The sequence below is a fragment of the Triturus cristatus genome, chromosome 12 (assembly GCF_964204655.1).
Source record: "Triturus cristatus chromosome 12, aTriCri1.1, whole genome shotgun sequence".
In the NCBI taxonomy this organism is placed as follows: Eukaryota; Metazoa; Chordata; class Amphibia; order Caudata; family Salamandridae; genus Triturus; species Triturus cristatus.
Window position 1 is genome coordinate 693,094,898 of NC_140595.1, and position 24,187 is coordinate 693,119,084.

At 45.5% G+C, this 24,187-nt stretch overlaps 1 protein-coding gene across 1 annotated transcript in view; it reads right to left on the bottom strand.

Moving 5' to 3' along the window:
- The window catches only part of LOC146780110 (mucin-3A-like), a 132,550-nt gene extending 110,961 nt beyond the window's left edge, over window positions 1–21,589 (bottom strand). The window contains exons 1-2 of the mRNA XM_085637119.1: window positions 21,580–21,589; window positions 18,885–19,003 (exon numbers count right to left, since the gene is read on the bottom strand). Coding sequence (XP_085493245.1) covers window positions 18,885–19,003; window positions 21,580–21,589 — 129 coding nt within the window. The remainder of the gene's footprint in view (window positions 1–18,884; window positions 19,004–21,579) is intronic.
- Window positions 21,590–24,187: the final 2,598 nt, after the last annotated feature.

The window sequence follows — 24,187 nt, forward strand, 5'->3', positions numbered from 1 at the left end:
GTCCCATTGCTGGCTGGATCTGCACAGTTTTTGCCTGTAGCCCACGAAGATTTCCTGCTGTTACTCTTCATGACCACTTTTTTGGCGGATTGGGGTTTCTGGTAACCGTATTGGCAAATGATTTCTGATCCTCGCCTCCACCCTGTTTGCTGCCTCATGACCAGCTAATGTGTACCATAGTCGGTGGCTTCTTCTTTTTCCCTTTTTCTTTTTTGCGTGGCGTGCCTTGCTACTGGCCCTGCTAGTTGATGGGTAGGACACGGGGCGCTCATACCAGTCCGTCCCTGCCGCCACGTTCTTTTATCAAAAACTCTACTTTATTCTCACAACTCTCCAAGTTGGAAGATTCGCAGTTATCTGAGGAAGAAGACAAGCATTCGAAGATGGATTCTGCACCCGCTACAACTGCCAAGTCGAACGTGAAGAGGCTAAAAAAAGACCCTCCCTCGCCTCCCAAAGCATCCTCGGACATCTCCATGGAACTTTTGCTACATGAGATAAGGGCTCTCAGACCCTTTATGGAGGAAACAAATTCCACACTACAAGCTCTCTCTGACAAATGGGCGCAACTCGATACAAGGCTTACAGCGGTTGAACATGATGTTGCCACTTTTATCGACACTACTAAAACGGTTCCTGTCATGCACTCGCAAATTGCCACCCTCCAGAAACAGGTTGAAGACCTCGAAAACCGCAACCGGAGGAACAACCGCCGCATTTTTGGCCTGGGGGAGGGACTTGAAGGGAGTGACCCCATTGCGTTCTTTAAGACTTTCCTCCCTAAAGTCCTTCACTTGTCAGACGGAACTATGCTCAACATCCAGCGAGCCCACAGGCTAGGGCGCGCTCCTTCGGCTGGTTCCTCTCCCCAGCGACCGAGGGGGGTCATTATCTATTTCTTAGAGTACACGGATTTGCTAAAGGTGTTGGCGGCAGCCAAAGCTCTTCAGCGTGTCACATGGTCAGGCTCCACGCTATTTTTTGCGCAGGATTACTCTAAGGCCACTGCTGACAGACGCAAAGCTTTCCTGAATCTTCGACCTGATCTTCGTTCTATGGGGGCCAGATTTGGCCTCTTTCACCCTTGTCTTTTCAAGGTCACGTACAATAATAGGACCACGACTTACGAAGATCCTGGGCGCCTGCAGAGCTTTATTGATTCACACAGGATGGATGCCACCACCTCTGCGGAAACATCCTCCTCACATGTTGCTTAATTGCTACTCAATAGTTGTGCTTTTTTCTCATTCTTCCTGCTCCACAGTCTCTCCGCCCGCTAGGCGAAGTTGTTTTCATTCTATCTTATATAATAGTGCCAGCTTTTTTCCACTGCATTAATGGTTTTGCATTGTTACAGTAATGTTCTTCAATATTTTTTCTTTTTTAGGCTCGTACTTTCCTAGTTCATGTTTTTTTTTCCCTCACAGTTGCTTCCTGAGATTAATTCTTGTCACATGTTCTTGTTTCACAGTTATGATGTCTCCTCATACGGTCTTCCCCGTTCCCCATCGGACCCTCCCTGGACGTGTGTCTGCTCCATGTGGTTTCACCCACCCTCCCACTCACTCTCTCCTTTTGTAGGTATGTTTTACATTTTGTTTTGCGTCCTCGCTGTTGTAATGTTTTTGTTTTGGTGTTGTGTTCTTTCATTCGTATCTCATTGCCTTTATGGTATCCCTACTGCTCCGACTCCCTCTCTCTTACTTATCTTTATTCTCTTCTCAATCCTTGCTCTGTCTCTTTCCTCTGTCCCTCTCTTTAATCAGAAGATCTCTTTTGTGCCATGCATTTTTTCCATTTTCTACGGATTTTGTACTGCATTGACTTTCTGCTTTCTAATTGCATTTTGGTTTACTTATGATTGCTCATGTCTTTGAAACTAATTACTTGGAACGTTAGGGGTTTACATTCTCCCATTAAACGGCAAAGGATCTTAACCCATCTGGCCAAATTAAATGCGGACATTGTCTTTTTGCAAGAGACTCATCTTTCCGCTGATGAATCGTTAAAGCTGAAAAGGGGCTGGGTGGGGGAGGTCTTTTTCTCTCCTGGGGATGGCAAACGGAATGGTGTGATGATTCTTTGCCGTAAATCTCTCTCGTTTACATTATTGTCTCAGAATTCAGATGTTAATGGACGATGGTTAAATGTCAAATTGTCCTTTAAAGGGGTTCCTGTATCTTTGTTCAATGTATATGCCCCAACATGCGGAGAACCATCCTTTTGGTCCACCTTAGCAGCTCAGATTGCCCTTGGTTTGGAAGATAATTTTATTTTTGCTGGTGATTGTAATCAGGTTTTTGACCCCTTTATAGATAGAAACTCCAAAGTCCCTTATATCCCCAACAAACCCCAGAAATCATTTGTGCGAGTTATCTCCCAACACCAACTTTTTGACGCCTGGCGTCTCTGTAATCCAACCACCAGGGAGTACACCTTCTATTCCCCCTCACATCATACCCAATCGAGAATTGACTACATTTTTGTTTCTCATTCTATCTCACAAACCCTTACGCAAGCAGAAATTGGCCCTATCTTGCTATCAGATCATGCCCCTGTGTCAATTGTATTCGAAATTCTCCCTCGAGCCACAGGTCCTAAGAGATGGCGCTTTAACAATACCCTCCTTCTGGACCCGAAATTTATCGCTGCTTTTACTACTTTTTTTGAAGAGTTTTTTGTGTTTAATACTGACCAGTCCATGCCCTTTTCCACCATCTGGGATGCTTTCAAGGCCTCAGCGAGAGATTTCGTAATTGGCTTTGTTGCAAAGAGGCGGAAACTTTCCCGCAAATTTACTGCTGACCTTTTACGGGACATCAAAACACTGGAACACTCCTTTTACACCTCGCACTCGAGCCAATCCCTTACGGCCCTCATTAACGCCAAATTAGCATTTAACAAAAAGTCTACGGAGGATGCTTCTTTGTACTTATTAAAGTCCAGTGCTAAATTTTATGGGGGCAAAAACAAGGCAGGAAAGATTCTGGCTAACTACCTGAAAGTTAAACAGAACAGACTCAATATTGAGTCTATCTATGATGAATGCCTGGATTTAAAATTTAAAGATTCGGATATTCTGAACGAATTCTCCCTATTTTATAAATCCCTATATACCTCGGAATCGCAGCCCTCTGATGACTCTCTTTCCCAGTTTTTTTCAACACTTCAGACTCCTCCCTGTCATCAGTCGGATCTTACTCTCCTGGAATCCGATCTAACGCACCAAGAATTGTCAGCGGCACTCCAGCTGCTCAAGAAAGATAAGGCGCCGGGGCCTGATGGCTTTACAGTAGAGTTCTTCCAACACTTTTCTAAGCTCTTATTACCCAAGTTGCACTCCCTCATAGCCTCCTTTAACACACTGGGGTGCTCTTCAGGCACCTTTTCGGAAGCACACATATGTTTGATACCGAAGGAAGGGAAAGACCATAGACACTGCAAAAATTATAGGCCTATTTCTTTGGTTAATATAGATTATAAGATCTTCTCAAAAGCCCTAGCCATACGTCTTGACTCCTACTTGCCTGACTTACTAGAAGCGGAACAGTCGGGCTTTGTTAAAGGCAGATTTATCACGGACAATACGAGACTTCTTTTTGACGTCTTGACCAAATCCTCGTCCTTGAAGCACCCCCTAGCGGCAATAGCGCTCGACGCCGAGAAGGCGTTTGATAGGGTCGAATGGAAGTACTTGTTTCATACTCTTCGTTGGTTTGGCTTCGGTCCCAAGTTTGTGTCCTTGATCTCTCTCCTTTATTCCAACCCGCGTGCGGCTATTTGCGCCAATGGCCTGATATCCTCATATTTTGATTTGGGCAGAGGAGTCCGTCAGGGGTGTCCTCTCTCCCCTTTTCTTTTTAATCCATCTCTGGAGCCCTTTCTCTCTAAGCTTCGCCAGAACCCAAATTTATTCGGCTTTCAATCAGCGAACATTCACCTTAAATTAGCTGCCTATGCAGACGACATTTTGCTTTTCATGTCCAATCCTAGTGTTTCTGTTCCTGCCTTTTTGACAGATGTACAGGCATATTCTAACATCTCTGGCTACAAATTGAATAGCGATAAGTGTGAGATTCTCCCCCTGACCAAGTACACTTTTAAAGCAGATTTCAGCGCCTCAAATTTTACGTGGAGCCCCTCTCATATTAGATATTTAGGCATGTATATTACTCCCTCAATATCTGACACAGTAGCGCTATGTTTAAACAAATGTCTACAAAAAATCACTGATTTAACGGCCAGATGGCATCCACTGTACTTATCGTGGTGGGGCCGGCTGGACACCATAAAGATGATGCTTGCACCCATTGTACTATACACCATATCCAACATTCCAGTCCCCATTCCGGCAAAATTCCTTAAAAAAATTAATTCCGCCCTCTCTTCCTTCTTGTGGAATTCAAAGCGACCTCGTATGTCATTAGCTAAGTTGATTCGCCCAAAAGCTGAGGGAGGAGTTAATTTTCCTGATTTTCAGGTTTATCAAAAAGCTTTCCTTCTGCGACAAGCCTCACTTTGGTTGCTTGACCCCTCGGAAAATTGCCCTCTATGGCTTAGGATAGAGCGTCTTTACCTCTCTCCTTTCTCCTTCCCTGAATACCTTTCATTTTCACGTAAACCGCAGGCGGTGTCCTCTCCTATAATTAAACTGACTTCCAAGCTCCTGTTGTCCTCTCCTTCTTCTCCTCCAGATTCGATTGACCACTTCCTAAATTCAACAATCTGGCATAATAAAGACTTGACTATTCGTGGCAAACCATTCTTTTGGAAAACCTGGCGTCGAAAGGGTTTAACATGGGTACACCAGCTTTTCTCAGACTCAAAGTTTATGTCCTTTCACCTGCTCAAACAACGTTTTGACTTGCCTGCCTCATTCGCGCATAAATATCCTTTGCTCAAGTCGGCTGTGATGGATAGGTTTGATCACCTATCTGCTTCGCCTCAGGTCCCCGCTCCTCAGACTTCTCCCTCACAACTCTCCTCCCTACTTAAGTCTAAACCCTCGGCTTCTAGCATATATAAACACTTGCAAGGAGCAGGTGCTCCTAGACAGAAATCTAAGGTGGAGGAAGCTTGGGAGCGCGATTTTCAACTTTCATGGCCACTTTCTCTTTGGAATAATATCTGGCTCAAGCTGCGTAAATCCTCCAGGGCAGCAAACCTCACACAAACGTTATTTTTTGTGTACAATCGTATTCTACTTACACCAAGTGCTTTGAGCAGAAGATTCGCATCCACTCCAGACACGTGCTGGTCATGTTCGTCCCCAAACGCTGACATATTTCATGCGCTGTTTTTATGCCCACTTGTGCAGAGCTTTTGGGAGCGAGTTTGGTCCCAAATAAATTTAATTTTTGACACTGCATTTCCTTTTTCTACCCCTCATATTTTCTTGGGAAGTCTCTCACCATGCTGGGAGAATGTCCCAGGTAATACTAAAATTGTTGATCTGTTGTTAGCGGCTGCGTTTCAGGAGATCACGGTTAATTGGAAGGACTCTACTAAAATCTCTTATAAGGCGTGGTGGTATGTAATCTGCCATAATCACAGACTGGACACCTCCTTTGTATATCCCGTGCAGTTGGCAACGAAACGTCTGGACCTGTGGTCCCCTGTTACATTGTTCCTCGATATGTGTGCTAAAAAATCCTCTCAGATAAAGCCGTCCCAACCTGAGGTCTTGAAGCCCCCATGAACCCCTTATACGTTCCCAGATTTACTTCCAAATTTTTAACACTGTTTTGAGTCATTTTCTATGCATTGCTAGCATATCTTCTACCCATGAGTTTGTCTTTTATTTTTATGCAGTATAAGTCGATTGTAATGTGATGGCATGAAATTATCATTTTCTTTTTGCTCTTTGTCAATGGATTACCTTGATATGTATTTATTGTTATTGCCTATAATATGGATACCTTTAATTGTTTCAATAAAATTTTTCTTTTAAACTTAAAAAAGAATGTACTTACAACCATCACCACGTCACCTCTCTTCTTTATCTTAAATCCCGCCTCACCCACGACTATATTAAAAAATGATTATGTGGCACTTTCTAGATTTACTCACAACACAATTCTAAATTCGACCACGATATCCTACGTTCCTAAAAAAGTGAAAAAAACGCCTTTACTGCATGTTTGCAATAACAACAAAGACAAACACTTCCATTTTGTGATATGCCACTCACCGCCAATACAGGAGAAACTACCCATTAATCTAATGCCCCACAGAAAACTTTGTTGTTCTTGGCAACATGACATCCTCGCATCAACTCATTAGCAAGCATGGCGTGGTCGCCATTTTATCCACTAGACTATGTTGTTATTAAAAACAAAGGAGCATTTGGCATTTCTCACATTGTTTGAATAAATGAAGATGATCTGGGTTTGAAGCAGGAATATACATTCAAAGATAAAGAATTATGTATCTTACACGACTCGAGACCCTCACTGTTGATTTGCCCCACGTTATGAATGTTGATTCATAGTGGATTGACAAGCCTCTTTCAGTGAGAAAGGTTTTTTGTAAGGTACCCGTTCAGAAATCACTACACCCAAAAACGCTTGCTTTTCCTGAACTCTACATTGATTTCCTCTTAGCACTAAATCCTTAATTTGCAACCACAGGTGTTTATAATTTCACCTTGAAACTAGTTCTGTAAATGCACCCAGATGCCTAATGAAGGCTTCCTATTACCATCATACACGTTTCCAATGAGACATAAAGTGCAAATGATCAGTCCCTTTACTATCAAGGATCTTCTTTTCTCTACCTTCTTTTCCTTAAGATGGTCGTCTGAACACAGTGCAAGCATCTCAAGACTCATCTTTTCTGCCACACTTAAATCACCTGTCACGTCAAAATAATTTTGTGTCAGTGGGCTGGCCATGATCAGGAATAAATGCTAAAACAGCACCTCCAGCTGTCTTTCCAACTCATCTGGCGATCTAAAACCTGGACAATTGCAGGGACTTGTAGCATCACTCCCAGCATACTTCAAACATTTAATGTAAAACCTGAAAATCCAGTTTTAAATATTGTCCAACAAAAATATTGTAAGCCGATTATTGATTACCACAATATTTCTATTGACGATGCCTTCCGCAACTTAATTGTCTGTATGTTAGAGAATACCTATTGCGTCGACTATTACTCTTTTCCTCTGACAGGTTTCCAAAATCAGAACTACACCTATCTCCTCAGAACATATCCTGTGCAACCAACTTCAAGCCAAGAAGACGATGAAGAGTATGAGAAGGAACTGCTGAAAGAAATCAAAGCCATCTTCAGTGAAGCAGAGGAGTGGAAGCAATTGAATATGCAAGTGAACCCATGAACCTAAAAGCTCATGTCTCCCAGAAGGAGAAACAGATGAATAGGTAGACACAGAATACTACCACAGGTTTAGGAACTAACCATAATAAGAGGAATACTTCTTCTGACCACCTCCATCATCGTTCAGGTTCCAATGTGCATCCTGGATTTAATTAGGATGAGGATTCCAGAACTTCTGCAACTTCTTCTGCAGCCTGGTCTAATTAAGATCCAACCACTGCCTCCACAAGCAGCTGACTAAAGGCACTCTCTCGCTTTTAAAGCTTGTTAAGGAAAGTAAACAGGATAAAAAAGATGAAGACTACAGGACAGCATTGATTTAGAGTTTGGATGATGGGATACTGCGTCAACCCATCTTTTGTCGTGCAAGTCAGTAGGCTTAATGCACTTGTATTACAGAGAATTGAAAGGCAGGCACGGACTTGGGCACGCCACCAGTATAGCAGTCGGACCGGTTCCCCGCATTCATGGAAGGCTGGGCGCGCCACGCACAATAGTGATGTCGCACCCCGGCTTACCCTAGCCCACTGGTGATTGGCTGTTGCCCATGTGAACCAGAAGCACTTACTAGTACTTCCGGTTCACGCGCTCGGGCAACGTCGAGCAAGACGGTCGGAACTGGCTTGCCCGCCTCAAGCGTATAAAAAGCTGGGGAGCGGAGCAGACAGTCTTTTTTTTTGCCGCTCCCCAGCCTGCAGTTGTGAACGACGGGTCAGGGTCTCAGTCGGAGGCCCCAACGATTCTAATTCCTTTTTACTGTTTCTCCCCTCTATAGGTTTTGACGCCGGGGTACTTTGAAGTGCTTTGTTTGCTTTTGGTGCCGTTGCAATGCGAGGAGCATTGGAGCGCTCTGGTCGACAAGCAGCATTGCACACAAGTGATCGGAGCTTTCAGGGGTGGTGAGCGAAGGGCCCCAATCTTACCTACAATTCTCTGGTTTTGTTTCCAATTGCAGGGGCAGCCAACAGAGAAACAGAGCCTGGTGTGATCCCTGCTGGGCCCCCTGTCAAAGGGACAGGTGGGGCCTGTGGGGTGTCTCCCCGCTCCTGGCTGCCCGTCAGTGGGAGGAGTGTGACCCGGTGTACCTGGCTGCCCCCCAGCCCCCTCATGTGCTCTTGGCTGATTTCTCCCGACCTGTATTAGGCTGACTACCCCCATCGGTAGCATGTGGGACCGGTAAAGGATCCACCGCCTGAGGCACAACCCACTCGGGGGCTGGCGCTGTGGCCCTGTCATGCCTGGCCCCTTCATGAGGTGTAGGTGCCCCACCTTTCCCACCTTTCCTAGGTCTAGTTCTCTTGGGCACTGGGGGAAAAGTGCCTTAGGGGCTGCCCCAGTTCGTCTGGGCCTGCCCTCTGCCCCTTCTGGTCCATCCACCTTATCCCTAAATTCCGCTAAAACTTGGCCCATGTCTTCAACCTTCTTCATCATGGAGTCCACTGCCCTCATTTTTCTCATCATGGTCTCCATAAAGGTATCCATGTGCGAACGCTGCTCATTCCGCTTCACCTTAGGGGCAATTGTACCACCTTCTCAAAACTGGACTGCCACACAAACGTGTCAGTACCTTAAATACCTGTTACCCAAAACCCACAATGTGCCGTTCCCCAACGTACTAACAATCAGTTAATGAGGGCACACCACCACCCTACAATTATCCCAGCCAATGGCACACACTACAGTCCCCCGTGCTCAGGTCTGAAAACACTGCCCAGACCCTTACCTTTTAGTAGTAGCAGCCACTTTTTTTTCGCACACCATCACATAGGCTATGTCAGGGCTCAGGGAGAAGCACCATCACACCAGAGTGTGCAGTGAGGTCAGGCAGGACATGTGAATATGGAAGGCATTCCTGCGCAACTTCAACGGTAGGGTTGTGTGGCCCAGTCCCCCCCTGGTCCCGCCCAGAGATAGGGTTGATGACTGATGCAGCAGGTAGCGAGGGTTTTGGTGCCATTTTGGGTCCAGCATGGGTTGCCCAATGCTGGACAGCATGGTGGGAGGACACTGGACTCATGTCAAGAATTCCTGTCATGCGAGGGGAGGAAAACACGCCCTGATGTAAAACAGGAGAGCTGTTACATAACTCAAGGAAAACACGCCCTTATGTAAACAGGAGAGCTGTTACATAACTCAAGGAAAACACGCCCTTATGTAAACAGGAGAGCTGTTACATAACTCAAGGAAAACACGCCCTTATGTAAACAGGAGAGCTGTTACATAACTCAAGGAAAACAACGCCCTATAAAGGGAGGAACCGGGAGGTACAACGCTGTCGGATATTGTGTTTACAACCGACGTACCTGCTTAGTGAAGAGCAGTGTTCCGGAGTGGTGCTCCAGTAAGGCAAGAACGGAGGTAGGTCGAGTCGTTACTCCCTGGGCCGTGTCTTGCCCCATCGTCACCTGTGAAGGACCCGGAAGCTCTACCGGATAACCATTGAGCTTCGCTTTTTGACTCGGCTGAGTCAAAGCGCAGTGGCGCTTTTGCTGGTTGGAGTCGTAACTCCCAGCCCGACCAGAGATACAGGGACTGCCAGCTGTAACGCACACCAGGAGGTGTTTGCCGCGTTACAGACTCGGAAGTCCACAGGATCGATCGAGCGGCTGCTCTCGGTTCAGTCTTCTTTGCTTGTGATTGGGGTATCGGTGACGCATCACCAGGAGGTGACTCCGCGTCCCGGTGCAGTCTGAGGAAGAGGTTGAGCGGCTGCTCCCTTCAGGTAGAGACCCCGGCTGGGTGTTTCCCCGACTCCTCGATTCTCCCCAACACTCTTCATGCCCCTCACAGCCTACCGATTGGCATTGTTGGCCATTTCATTTCTGCCCTCTGTTGGCATACGCCGGGATCGGCGTATATGCAGAGGACGGTTAGGACCATCCGTGCTGTGGGCTGGTAACGTACTTAGCCTGGAGGATTCCAGTGACTATAACCTTTGTTTATTCCTTGTATTATTTTTGCCTTCATTAAAATAACTAAACCTTCACAAGTGGTTGCGTTCTCATTATCGTGTCTGTTAAACGATCCTGAGACGTTCAGGGCGTTACAAAATATCCGACCTTAATAACACTAACTGTCTCCCGGTCGATAACAGACATGGCAACACTTGATGATGTGCTGGCTGCTTTAGCGACCGTGCAAATTGAATTGGCTGCCTCCAGGCAAGAAACAGCCGATGTAAAAGCCAGACTGGATGCTATCCAATTGGACCCGCTCACGCCCAGCACCTCCCTCACGAACCAGACCCCTGCGGTAGTAGTGGAAATGCCGGTAGCCGTCCCCTTGGCAACACCAGAGAGGTACAGTGGGGATCCTAACACAGTGCAGGTATTCCTCACACAAGTGGCGCTACATCTATCGTGCAAACCAAGGGCGTTCCCCACGAGTCAGGCTCGTGTGGCTTTCCTTATATCCTATTTGGCTGGAAACGCGGCACAATGGGCCGTACCTCTGGTGAGCAGGGACGACCCCATCTTATGTGATTGGGGTGCTTTTCGCGAGGAATTCCTGAAGGTCTTCGACAGAAGGGCTGACTCGTACACGGCGGACCGTGAAATGCTTGAGTTGAGACAGGGATCCAACGACCTGGTGCAGTATCTCAACGCGTTCCGAAGGCTGGTTGCGGAAACCAAGTGGCCTGTTGCTAAACAGACGGCGCTCTTCCATCACGGGCTGTGCGATGAGCTCAAGGACGCCGTGGCTCATATTGACCCACAACCCAAGACATGTGAGGGCCTTATCAACCTGGTATTACGGCTGGAACATAGGCTAAGTGAAAGAAAGGGGTCGCAGTTTACTGCGCAATTCTGGAAGACTTGGTGCACTGCGCTGCATGTTAAGACCGCCTTGTCCACCAGCTACCACCCTCAAACGGACGGCCAAACCGAGCGCCTGAACCAAACGCTCAAACAGTATCTGCGATGTTTTGTGGACCAGGGCAGGGAAGAATGGGTCGACTTGCTATGGGTTGCAGAGATCGCCTATAACAACGCCACTCACAGCTCCACACAGTCATCTCCGTTCTATAGCAACTATGGCCAACATCCCAGGTTCTTGCCATTTCTACATCCGTTCAGAGAGGACAGGATTCCCGCCACAGCGGACAGGGTGGCACACATAAAAGACACGTTGATGCGCTCAAGGGCTGTCCTAATAGAGGCCAAGAGAAGTTACAAGGCTGCGGCAGACAGGAAGAGAAGGCCCGGGCCACTGTACCGCACTGGAGACTACGTCTGGATATCCACAAGAAACATGAGGTTTCGAAAGAACAGTGTGTTCCATCCCAAGTACATGGGCCCCTATCGAATTACCAAGTGTATGGGTCCCGTGAACGTGAAGGTGTGCTTGCCCCAGTCATTGCGGATACACCCTGTCTTTCATGTATCGTTGCTCAAACCAGCACCCTCCAAGCCGTCTGGGACACCTAGGCCGGTATGCGTGGAGTCGGAGGTGGAGTATGAAGTGTCGGGCATACGGGCGTCCCAATGGCGCAGGGGGAAGCTGTGGTACCTGGTTGCGTGGAAAGGCTATGGCCCGGAGGAGCAGTCATGGGAACCGGCTGAAGGGGTTCATGCTCCGCGCTTGGTCTCCTTGTTCCATCGGCGTTTTCCTGCCAGCGCTGGACCCGTGGGGAGCCACTGAGAGGGAGGATGTACTGTCAAGAATTCCTGTCATGCGAGGGGAGGAAAACACGCCCTGATGTAAAACAGGAGAGCTGTTACATAACTCAAGGAAAACAACGCCCTATAAAGGGAGGAACCGGGAGGTACAACGCTGTCGGATATTGTGTTTACAACCGACGTACCTGCTTAGTGAAGAGCAGTGTTCCGGAGTGGTGCTCCAGTAAGGCAAGAACGGAGGTAGGTCGAGTCGTTACTCCCTGGGCCGTGTCTTGCCCCATCGTCACCTGTGAAGGACCCGGAAGCTCTACCGGATAACCATTGAGCTTCGCTTTTTGACTCGGCTGAGTCAAAGCGCAGTGGCGCTTTTGCTGGTTGGAGTCGTAACTCCCAGCCCGACCAGAGATACAGGGACTGCCAGCTGTAACGCACACCAGGAGGTGTTTGCCGCGTTACAGACTCGGAAGTCCACAGGATCGATCGAGCGGCTGCTCTCGGTTCAGTCTTCTTTGCTTGTGATTGGGGTATCGGTGACGCATCACCAGGAGGTGACTCCACGTCCCGGTGCAGTCTGAGGAAGAGGTTGAGCGGCTGCTCCCTTCAGGTAGAGACCCCGGCTGGGTGTTTCCCTGACTCCTCGATTCTCCCCAACACTCTTCGTGCCCCTCACAGCCTACCGATTGGCATTGTCGGCCATTTCATTTCTGCCCTCTGTTGGCATACGCCGGGATTGGCGTATATGCAGAGGACGGTTAGGACCATCCGTGCTGTGGGCTGGTAACGTACTTAGCCTGGAGGATTCCAGTGACTATAACCTTTGTTTATTCCTTGTATTATTTTTGCCTTCATTAAAATAACTAAACCTTCACAAGTGGTTGCGTTCTCATTATCGTGTCTGTTAAACGATCCTGAGACCTTCAGGGCGTTACAACTCACAAGCAACATAAGCTTCCTTGAGCTTCTCCCCATTTTGGTGGCATTGTCCATCTGGCCAGAACAACTGAGGAACCAATTGGTGGTATACTGGTCAGACAACATGGCTGTTGTGGAATGTGTAGATAATCAGACTGCAAAATGTAAGATGATCTTGCGGCTCCCAAAAGAGATAATACTGCTGTGCATAAGGATGAATCTGCTGTTTAGAGCCAAAGATTTGCCAGGAGTATTGAATCATGCCACTGATGTGTGCTCTTGCTTCAAGATGCAGGTATTCAGGTCCCATCACCCAGAAGCGGCAGAGAACCCAGCGCCTTTCCCAGAACAGCTTTGGCAGCTTGTAGCCCCCAGTTATCGGACCTCATGGCAGCTAGCCTAGCACCCACGACCAGGAGGGCATATGAGGGGCATTTGGGGCTTACTGGTATTTCTTGGGGGACAGTAGGGAGGAGTTATGGCACGACACTGGTTCAGTTGTCTCCTATTTGAGAACTATGAGAGATGAGGGGCGCTCAGTAGCATCAGCAAGGCGACATATTGCAGCCATTTCCTTTTTTGCGATAGCTGGGGGTAAGGGGGATCCTACCAGCACTTTTATAGTGTGCAAAGCTCTAAAAGGATGGCAACGCCTACAGGGGGCGCATCCGGACGTGAGGAGACCTATAGGAATACAGACATTGGCCACACTGATGGATGCTCTGCACCAGGTGTGTAATTCTGCTGGGGAAACACTCAAGTTTCAAGCTGCTTTCTGTTTAGCTTTCTATAGCGCTTTCAGGATAGGGGAACTGGTGACAAAAAACAAAATGGACGGGCATGGGGGGCTTCAGTTGGGGCATGTGCAGATTAGGGACTCCCTATCAATACCCAGGTCCAAAACTGATCAGGAAGGCAGAGGGGAAGGGGTGGTTTTGCGTAGTGCAGAAGGAAGGGCTTGCTGTCCTATTGCCAGGCTGGAAACATTCCTAGTGCACCGTCCAATGGATGCGGCAAGGACATTACTGGTTCACGCAGACCGGACCCCGCTCACTATTTTCCAGTTCAAGAGGGTCATGGGCTTAGCCATGCAGAAAGCGGGTTTAGATTCTGGCAGTTTTGGGACCCACTCCTTTAGCATAGGGGCCGCCACTGAAGCGGTGGCCAGGGGGTTTACTGGAAGTGAGGTGCAGAGGATTGGTAGGTGGTCCTCAGATTGTTATAAATGCTATGTACGCTTACACATGCTCTAGAGGGTGCAAAGTAGATGTACTTATGGTTGGTTTTCTTTCATGGTTTTGAGTTGCAGTTTCTACATCCTGTCATGCAGGAGGGAAGCTGGCATTGGTTCAACATCCTTCAATGGTTATGTCATCCTGTCAGGCAGGAGGACAACAGCCAGCAATTCATCGCCACACAGCGCACGTTACGGACCGGGTTGACGCCTGGGAACACACAGAACAGGATGTGTGGATAATAGGTCACTCATACGTGAGTGAGGAGGTTGGAAAAATTCTTTTTTACAGGTACCTACGAGGCTAGGGCACGGCCTGGCAGGTGCAAAAATCTCTTTCTACGGGCAGGGTGGGCTGCGTTTTTGCCAATTCAGGGATCTGGTGTCACGTGCGCTGGGCAAAAATCAGAGACCTCCTGCAGTTTGTATCTTGCAGTTAGGGGGTAACGACTTGGTACACCTGTGGTGGAGGAGTGCAATAGAGACCCTGCTTACTGAAGTGGGGTGGTTGGCAAAGAGATGCCCCGAATCAATGATAGTGTGGTCACACATGATTCCTAGATTTGACTGGAGAGGGGGTGACTCTGTGTGGGCCTTGAATCATTTGGTTAAGAGGATTAACAACAAGATGGAGAAGTTTAGATCAATAGGACACGGGTGCATCAGAGGGGAGCAGTTTTTTCTGGAGGATGGTGTGCACCTCTCAAGTCAAGGTAATCAGGTATTGACGGAAAATATACTGGCATGGTTAGAAGAGGCAAGGCGCAGGGCATGACCTTCTGGTAGGCCAGATAGTCGGGCAACTATACTGGCCTGTGGCGGTAAGGTCATGATTGGTGAGCATAGTTTTCGGTCCTTAGTGGGCATCACCATTGCTCTGGCACGGCACCTAATTGTGAACACCATACTTAGAACAGTCTACCACATGGTGGCGCTGCTCATCTAATTTAGAGATGAGCAGAACAATGGTTGCTTAGGAATACAATATACATTAAAATTGCTAATACCTGCCTCCCTAGCCATTTTCTTTTAGCTTTGGGGACCTGGAATAATCTGAACTGTAGCACTTCCTGTCGAGAGAGATGGTTGGTAGTTGTTTTAGTGGTGATGATAGGGGTGATGGGTGGTGCAAGCGGCAGTGGCCTTCTGGTTAGAGCCCTGGCACTTAATGTTTTACAAATTAAGCACTATAAGCCCTTAGTGATTCGGTCACAGGTTAGATCCTATGACATTGACAAAAAAGAATGCACCTTTCTCCGCCTTAAGGAAAGATACTGGCCGAGATGCTGGGTGTATAGCAGCATGAAAGCTGCAGGCAAAAAGGGCAAAGGAGAGCATAATGACTTTGCAAAATAGACATGGGTCGCAAATTGGCAACAACAGAAATGCAGCCATTGTATTTAAAGCCTTCTATGCATGCTTGCATAGCGTAGACAAAGTACCAGTGGAACTAACTGATTCCTATTAGGAGTAGGCCTAGGTGCATAAGCTTACAAGGGAGCAAGTAGCACAGCTAGATCACCCCACTGAGACAGAGGAATTGATCACTAATATTGAAAGGCTCAAAATTATTACTTTGCTGGGTCCTGACGTATTTACCGTTTTATTTTATAGAACGTTTTGCAAGTCCCCACTTGCCGTAGGGGGCAGGAAATGTTGGATTTAAAATCCAACACCTTCCCTACTGTTCCACAGACTAGAGTTGGAATAGTGAATTATACTATTCCAAAATCCAGCGCGCCCCCTACAGCAAGTCGTTGTAATGACTTGCGTTGCAATGGTATGCGATGTAAGAACGCGGTTGTTGTAATGGCATGCGATGTATCGCATGCGTTGCAACGTGGCCTATTCATCGGTGTTTGGCATCTGCGCAACAGGCAATCTCACCATCAAGCCTATTGGGAACAGGGCCGACTTAGTATTATAAATATACAGACCCGAATAGTCACCAAATTCATGCATAATATTCAATAGAATCAGGACTGATATATCAGGCTGACGAAGGTAGAGCATTACTGTGTTGCGACTTATCTAAGGATCAAACCTCCAATGCTATCAGGCAACAAACCGTTTAACTATGTGAAATCAAACAGACTGGAATCAGAAAAATAATGGGGCTTTATTGATTACTGTATTGCCAGTATGTGCATGTGGAAGGTCTCCTGGTTGGCGATGCTACATCGTGACTGGGAGCTCTGCTCAGTTGGGATAATATTTCTGCCTAGTTAGGCCTCGCCAAGTATCCATGCCTGCTGTCTCCTATTCTGGGTAACGTCGACTTCTTTGCTGCTCTAAATGAGAAACAATTCAGCAAATAGAGATCTCTGGAGTGCCTCAGGAAGTCTTTGATCTGCTTGAAATTATATCATTTGAGATGATAAAGAATGGTTATGTAATCCCAGAAAGTAAAAGATGCAGGTTCTATCAAATTAGACATTTGGCTTTCCAGCCTTCATTTAAAACACGTCACTAGAAAACTTGTGAAGTTTGAAAAATAGATCTTTATGAAGGAGTACAATAAAGCTTAGTTTCGATATGTATAACATGCTCTTGGGTCCTGGTACATATTAGAAAAGCAATATTCAGAAATGCTGTAAAAGGGATCTTGCAAGGTCCTTTTCAGATCAGAAATGGAAGGAGATCTACACCATGACTCGTAACACTGGTAGAAGCACTTCTAGGAGGGAACCTATGACTAAACTGGATGTACCCTTGCATTATACTCTGGATGGATTCTATAAGTGGTATATACTCTGATCAGAGACTTGTTGGGTAGGATGTGGTGTCACAGGGCCATTAGTGCATCTTCTATGGCACAGCTCCATTCAGGGCACATACATTCTGCCTGATATATTAGATGTGTTAGCCACATTGTTTGATGCTGCAGGACCTTGATTTCCTACATACACTACATTATGTTTCTCAAACAGGAAAACAATGACTCTTGTCCTTAAAATCAGACAGATCTCATGTTCTGCTGTACCGTCAGACAGGCATTTACCTTTGTATGATGGAAGACAGGGAGCCCAGATGCTTCTGATTGAATGGACTATTTGTGAGATCTCTTAGGCATTGAAAAAATCATGATGGCCATGGATGGGAAGGCAGACTCTTTTACGGCTAATTGGACATTGGATCGGAAATTCTTGTCCTCTGAGTCTGCAGAGCTTTTGCGCCTTAGGTGTCTTAGAATACTTAAGATAATTCCAATGAGGCATTCACAGCTTTTTTCGAGAGACTTTCCAAAACTACATCCATCTAAAGAGTCACCTATGGAATCTGGCTGTGAGGCACGCCATGATAGATTGATAATCAAGTTATGCACCATTACTGATAGACCAGAGAGGGATGAGAAGGGGTTAAGGTGTCAGCATTTATTTTATAGTGTTGATTATTGTATTATGTTTTAGTTAGACTTGTGGGACATTAATTTTTATTAGGCGACCAGGGATCACTTGATCATCCTCTTAGGTGCATCAATTTATTCTACCAGTTTACATTCTCATGTTTCAAAAATTCATTAAAAGATTTAATTATGAAACAAAATTGAAGTGAAGGTCTTGACTCATTTCAATCCTTTAGTTTTAGGGGACAGGATATTTGAGACAAAAAGCATAGTTGGATCATGTTTACTGAATAGTCAAATATTTGCTGATGTCTCTAAAATAGGTAGCCAAGTTGCACCAAACCAAGAAAAGGCATTGAATTACAGAAGGGCTGCATTGTCATGATAACTTGATGGACTTTAATTCAGTGTTCTGGAGATACCCTTGGAGAAGCTTTGTTATAGGAAACCCCATGGTATTTTCATCAGTCACACATTCAAAATTATTATGGTCTTTTAAAGAAATCTGTACCAAATTTGGAAGTCTGAATGTGTTTCTACTGATTAATGCTTCACCCAAATTTGGTGCAAATTGATTAAGAGGAATAACGTTATTAAGCATGTAGAAACTGGATTAAACAGAGATATTAAATTTACATTACCTACAGGAGGCCAGCAGAGAACATTTTGGTATTGCTAGATGGTCCCGACAACTTAACAGGAAAAAGCATGAGACACTCTGTATAGCTCCTTGGTATCACTGTTTCCTCAATTGATGGCTTTGCTCTTGGCTATATTGACCAATGTTGACGCCTGCTAGACTAGTCTCCCACTGTTTCTTAATACACCTGGTTTTCCCTGATTTACTTCAAGAATTCTCTCCCTGGCAAATCTCACACTGCCTGTAAACACTCATTACATACTAGCCAGATCCTCTGTGACACCCCCAAAGGATGTATTCTGGAGCATCAGCCCAGGAACCAATCTCTGTGGTCCCAGCTTGTCATACATTTCTTCTTCATATGAACTAGACTTATTAGCACTCTCCCATTCCTGTTATTAAGCACATCTACACAGCAGCACCCAATTACTGGCTCCTCAAGTTATTTACACGTCGTATGTGTTTGTGGACTAGTATCTAAAGTGTTCATTATTTCAACCGTGCACCCTGGCCCTATTCACCCATCGATATGCCTGGCGTAACTTTGTACATCTGTATTAATGGAGTGGTACTTATGTAGCATGAACTCAGCTCAGGTATAGGCAGAGCCTACACATGCAATTCAGGACTCTTTACAAGATTAAGGATATACATATGGTGATTTTGTGGGTGGATACTTTGTCCTAGATTAAACCATCCAGCTAAGGTTCCCCAAAGTCCTGCATCACTAGCCAGAAGAGTGTCCATATGGTGTTGTTTCACAATTGTAGCCTGAGTTGCATAATGATTTCCTACCTCACTTTTGAAGTTGTGTTGAAAGACTTTATGCTCGTCACTGTTATTATTCATCAGCTCCAGGTTGAACTCCTGGTTGGTGATTGTTACCTCGACTGCCACTTCTACCTGGACGGTGGCTGTGAAAGATACAGGTATTCAGTGACAGCCATTAACCCAAAAACCACAAATTAGTGGCAAGAATTATTAACCACTGTTATGAGGGCAAGCATGGGAAAACATGTTACAACTGCATTGATTGGATCCCTGGCAGAGGTGGACTGTTTACGTACTTCACAGAAGCACAGTGACAGAAGCAACCATACAGCAGTGGATTCAACCTGCGATAGATCCTCTAGGACACAGCATGAATCACAAAGCACTTTGTGACTTTAAAAAAAAAAAAGAAAAACCCAAACAACCCAGACAGACATGAATGACTGTCAGAAACCGACATCATAACCCCGGTGCAGAGTTCTCGTCATTAAGGGATTATGCTGTCTATCCGATAGACCGACTGGCTCCTTGAGTCCATCAGAACCACATTGGAATCCACCCTGAAAGGTTTCACTCCGACCACCACTAACCTAATACAGCGGTCAGACTGTAAACCTACCATGTCCTCTGGTCGGAGGCTTTCTGCCCGGCATCATAATTAGGCCCTATGTTTCTGTTATTTATCACTTCTGATAGATAATGAAACCCAGGATATTGTTATTTATCAGGTAAAATAAACAATTCTAAAATGATGATAGAATATTAACTGAAGCCATAGCCCTTGTTCAGAGTTTTTGGGAAAGACCTGGCAGATACCGGCCCTTACCACACTAAAATCCCCATGTGTTGCAAATACAGGGGTCTTTATCCCCTATAGAATTTTAGAAAGCTTTACTTGCTGAGCTTTGATTGGGGTAGGAACTCTATTACACCTGGTAACTACCAGGTGTGATCAATATTGCACCACTTATTGTTGTGATCCCTGCACAATTCCAATTTACTGAGAACTTGTAATACGGTCCTAAGGCACAGTTAAGGAAGAGACTTTGGTGCTAAAGCAATCCCCTGCACATAGCCCTAAGTGGCCAGCTTAGCTGACTGCCAAAGAATTTCAAATGGGATTTCTGGTCACCTGAGGTCACAGAAAGTAGAGCATGAATGTCAGGGGTGTGCATGTTGTAACGATTCCAATGTAAGAATAACAACAGAATAAACTTGGACACAAAAAACTAAGAACAATGGGTTGATCCAGTGATTGCTGAGTTCTGACTCATCGTGTTGGCGTGTGGGAACTTAGGGCCGGATGTGCAAAATTTGGGGATCGCAATTTTCAAATTGCATTTTTCTGCGCATGCCAGTTAGTTAATCACTATTCCTAATGTGTGAAACCTGTCTACTTTTAATTAGCGATTCCTAGTGGGTAGCAAGCCGACCTACCTTATGTATATTATTGAGGGAGGTTGCACTTTGTGATGCATTATGAATGATAGTCATCACAGGGATGGTGGCCTGCTGGGGACAGCAGAACGCCATGTCTGATTACTTAAAGGAAAACAAGATGCATTTCAAAATCAAAAATGAAACTTTTAACTTTCATTTTTTAAAAGAAGGCAGTGGTTCGTTGGATAACTGCCTGCTCTTACAAAATATTTTTTTTTAATTCTCAAAGAGGCAGGGGACCCATTTGCGAATGGGTTACCACCTCCTATGAAGAGGTGTTAAAATAATGTTTTGTGACTGGATGTGGTCGCAAAACATTAATGCATAGCACTACCATTCCGTATTTGGAAGGAAAGCCATAAACACACCCCTTCCAATATACCCTAATGCTACTGGGTTGCAAATCCAGACCCAATTTGAGATTTATACATAAACAAAAATATTTTTGAGGTTGCAAACGGATAGATTCTGCTAATTAGACCATTTGCAAACTCATTTTTAGAGGTCGCACAAATTGTAACAACAAAGGTAACTGCATTCCAGCGAAGTTACGCCAGAATGTGAGGAAACAGGAATGTTTGAAGGTGATTCTCTGGTAGAGCTCTTTAAGTAGGAAAGAGTGAGCGAGAGAGGGAGGGAGCAGAAGAAGAATGGGCCATATCAGCAACGGCCAGCGATAATTATCGCTGGCCGTGCTTAGCGATAATTTTCTTATCTCTGGCTCTCTGGGCTTTTTATCGCCCTGGTAGCGCGTTATCATCAACGCACTGCTCCAGGGCGATACAAATTCCAGAGATAGCAATGTTATTGCCGTTTTGCAAGGAACATCGCTGGTTTTCCAGCGATGTTTCCTGCAAAAGGGCAACAACCTTGCTGATACGACCCTGTGGTCGTATTAGCATAATCCACCCCCAATGTTAGGTGTGGCTTAGTCAGAATTTTAGCAGACGTTAGTTTTTGGAGAAAACAATAGTTTTCTCCAAAAACTAACGTCTGCTAAAATGCAAGGGCATCCTTGTTGATAGCGCAAAGACGTGTTATTGCTCTCCTGACATGTAGTGTATGTCGGGAACGCCCACTTTGCATCTCATTAGAGATACAAAGGTAGGCGTAGTGTAAAAGGATGCTAACATGCGAATACGCATGTTAGCACCCTCTTGCTGATAGGGCATTGGTTTTATCTCTGCTTTTCTGGCATTTAAAGCCAGAAAAGCGGAGATAAAGCCCTTGATGATATGCCCCATAGTGTGTGAGACCTCATCGTTGAGGTCTTCCTTACCTAGATGCATTTTTCGAAAAGATAAAAACAATCGGAGAAATCAAATCTTTAAAGGAATCTGTAAAGAGTGCCTGTGGCCCTTTCACTCACACAGCATGCATTGTGGGCCCTCGTGGGGTAGCACCTGCAACACGTGCTGTACTTGTTTAAGGCAGGGCGCTTCACAGAGGTGTGACAGATATGGCGCATAAATCAGGCCACACTTAAAGTTGAGAGGCACCAGCAAAAAGTGTTTTCTTTGCTCCCTTCATTTTAAACAGGTTCAACTTTTCCCACGCAGTAATGACTCCATGTACTCTCTCATTGTTTTGGGTACTAAAGAGTTTTTAGCTGGTCACTTTGTTTTCAGAGCAGTGTTACTGTTTGCTCACTAGCAGTGGGGTGCTCACATCTGCATTTCAGCCCTCTTGCTCCGAAACCATTCAAATGAAAAAGCAGAAAACCCAGAGCTGAAATGATTTATTTTACTCCAAAAAAACTCTGTCTATGTTTTTATTAGCGTTTTTAGGGGCTCAAAATCCCAACATACAAAATGATATCGGCAAAGAAGCCAGAGTTGGATGAAGGCATCACACATCACATTGAACCACTTGGCAGGCTTTTAAAATTTTACAAAGAGGTCTAGTTCGTTTTATGAACTACTTGTTTCACAGGCAAATCCAAACGCAAACTATATTGGGAAGATTTGCTCTTTCATTCACATCGGCCTTGAGACAAGTACTGAACTTGCCTTTTTTGCAGTGTTAGGGTTTGTTCTTTCATTTCCTACCACATAACACAAATACAAGGAGAGCAGCAGTTCAACCATCTCTCATGCAAAGAATAGGAAAAGGTAAAGCGGCAGCAGGAAGTTAGTCACAAGATTCTGTCATGCACACAGAATAGGTACAACACGGGCAGCAGCAGTGCAAGCTTCTCTTCTCACAGGACATCCACAGGTGACAAAGCACCAGTGCAAGCTTCTCTTCTCAAAAGACAGGGACAGTTGGGGCAGCAGCCTTCTCACAGGACAGTTGCAGGTGATAAAGCAGAAGCACAAGCTTCTCTTCACACAGAACAGGTACAACACGGGCAGCAGCAGAGCAAACTTCTCTTCTCACAGCACAGGTACAGGTGATGAATCAGCAGCGCAAGCGTCTCTTCTCAGAAGACAAGTACAGTTGGGGCATCAGCAGTGCAAGCTTCTCTTCTCACAGCACAGGTACAGGTGATGAAGCAGCAGCGCAAGCTTCTCTTCTCACAAGGCAAGTACAGTTGGGTTATCAGCAGTGCAAGCTTCTCTTCTCACAGCACAGGTACAGGTGATGAAGCAGCAGCGTAAGCTTCTCTTCTCACAGGACAGGCACAGGTGACAAAGCACCAGTGCAAGCTTCTCTTCTCAAAAGACAGGGACAGTTGGGGCATCAACAGTGCAAGCTTCTCCTCTCGCAAGACAGGTACAAGTGATGAAGCAGCAGATCAAGCTTCTCTTCTCACAGGACAGGCACAGGTGATGAAGCATCAGTGCAAGCTTCTCTTCTCTCAGGACAGGCACAGGTGACAAAGCACCAGTGCATGCTTCTCTTCATACAGGACAGGTACAACACGTGCAGCTGCAGTTCAAGTGCAGACCATAATAATATTATTTTCAAATCTTGTATTTTCAGTGATATGACCACCGAAGGCCTTGATTTTATATTAAAAACAGAGCTTGGGACCATACCTTTTCCCGCTGAAAGGCAATATTTCTCTCCATGTGTCCCCATACCTGGCATGTCACAGTTTGGTGCTTACTTTCCCTCCATGATAAAGAACAGTAGATGTTTCAACACCCAGGCAAGTGTGCTGTATAGCTAAATACATATAAGGTCCCAAAGGTGAGATCGGGTGCATTGCAAATGCTTGTTTTTATTCTTGTGTTTTCCATGCACTAAAGAGTAGATGTAACCTCTTTTGTTGCGAACAACCTAGCCACCTCCTAAGTAACTAATAGGCACTTAGGGGTAGATTTACAAGCCCCTTGCACCATTTTTACATCACTTTTCCCATGTTAGAAGTGACGCAAAAGTGGCGCAAGGGGCTTGTAAATCTACCCCTTAGTATTTTGAGACTTAGGCCCTGGTTACAAGTGTAGGTGCTGTTTCATGCACCTGAAAAATAACAGCACCATGGGGTACATTATTTATTGAGTGTCATAAATTGCACCTATTACAAGTTTACGTGAAATAACATGCCAATTTTGGTGTTTAATGAACCAAAATCCGCATGAGATGGTAAATACCGTGGGGCAGATTTTCAACAAGCCCCTTGCGCCACTTTTGAATCACTTTTCCCATGTTAAAAGTGACGCAAAAGTGGCGCATGAGGCTTATAAATCTGCCCCGGTATGCTTTTACCCTGTTCAATTTTTGCATGTTTGTGCTGCCAAAATATAATGATGAGTCTTTAGGCAGTTAATGCATTCGATAATTATCAGATAGGTTAAATATTTTAACTTGTAATTCCAAACAATCAGAATACACGGAACACATCATATCGGCCCTTATTGTTGCACCCGTTACAAAACTTTGAGGGGTCACCACTTACAGCATGTTTATATTTGCCATAGTAAAAACTCGCTGCAGCACCC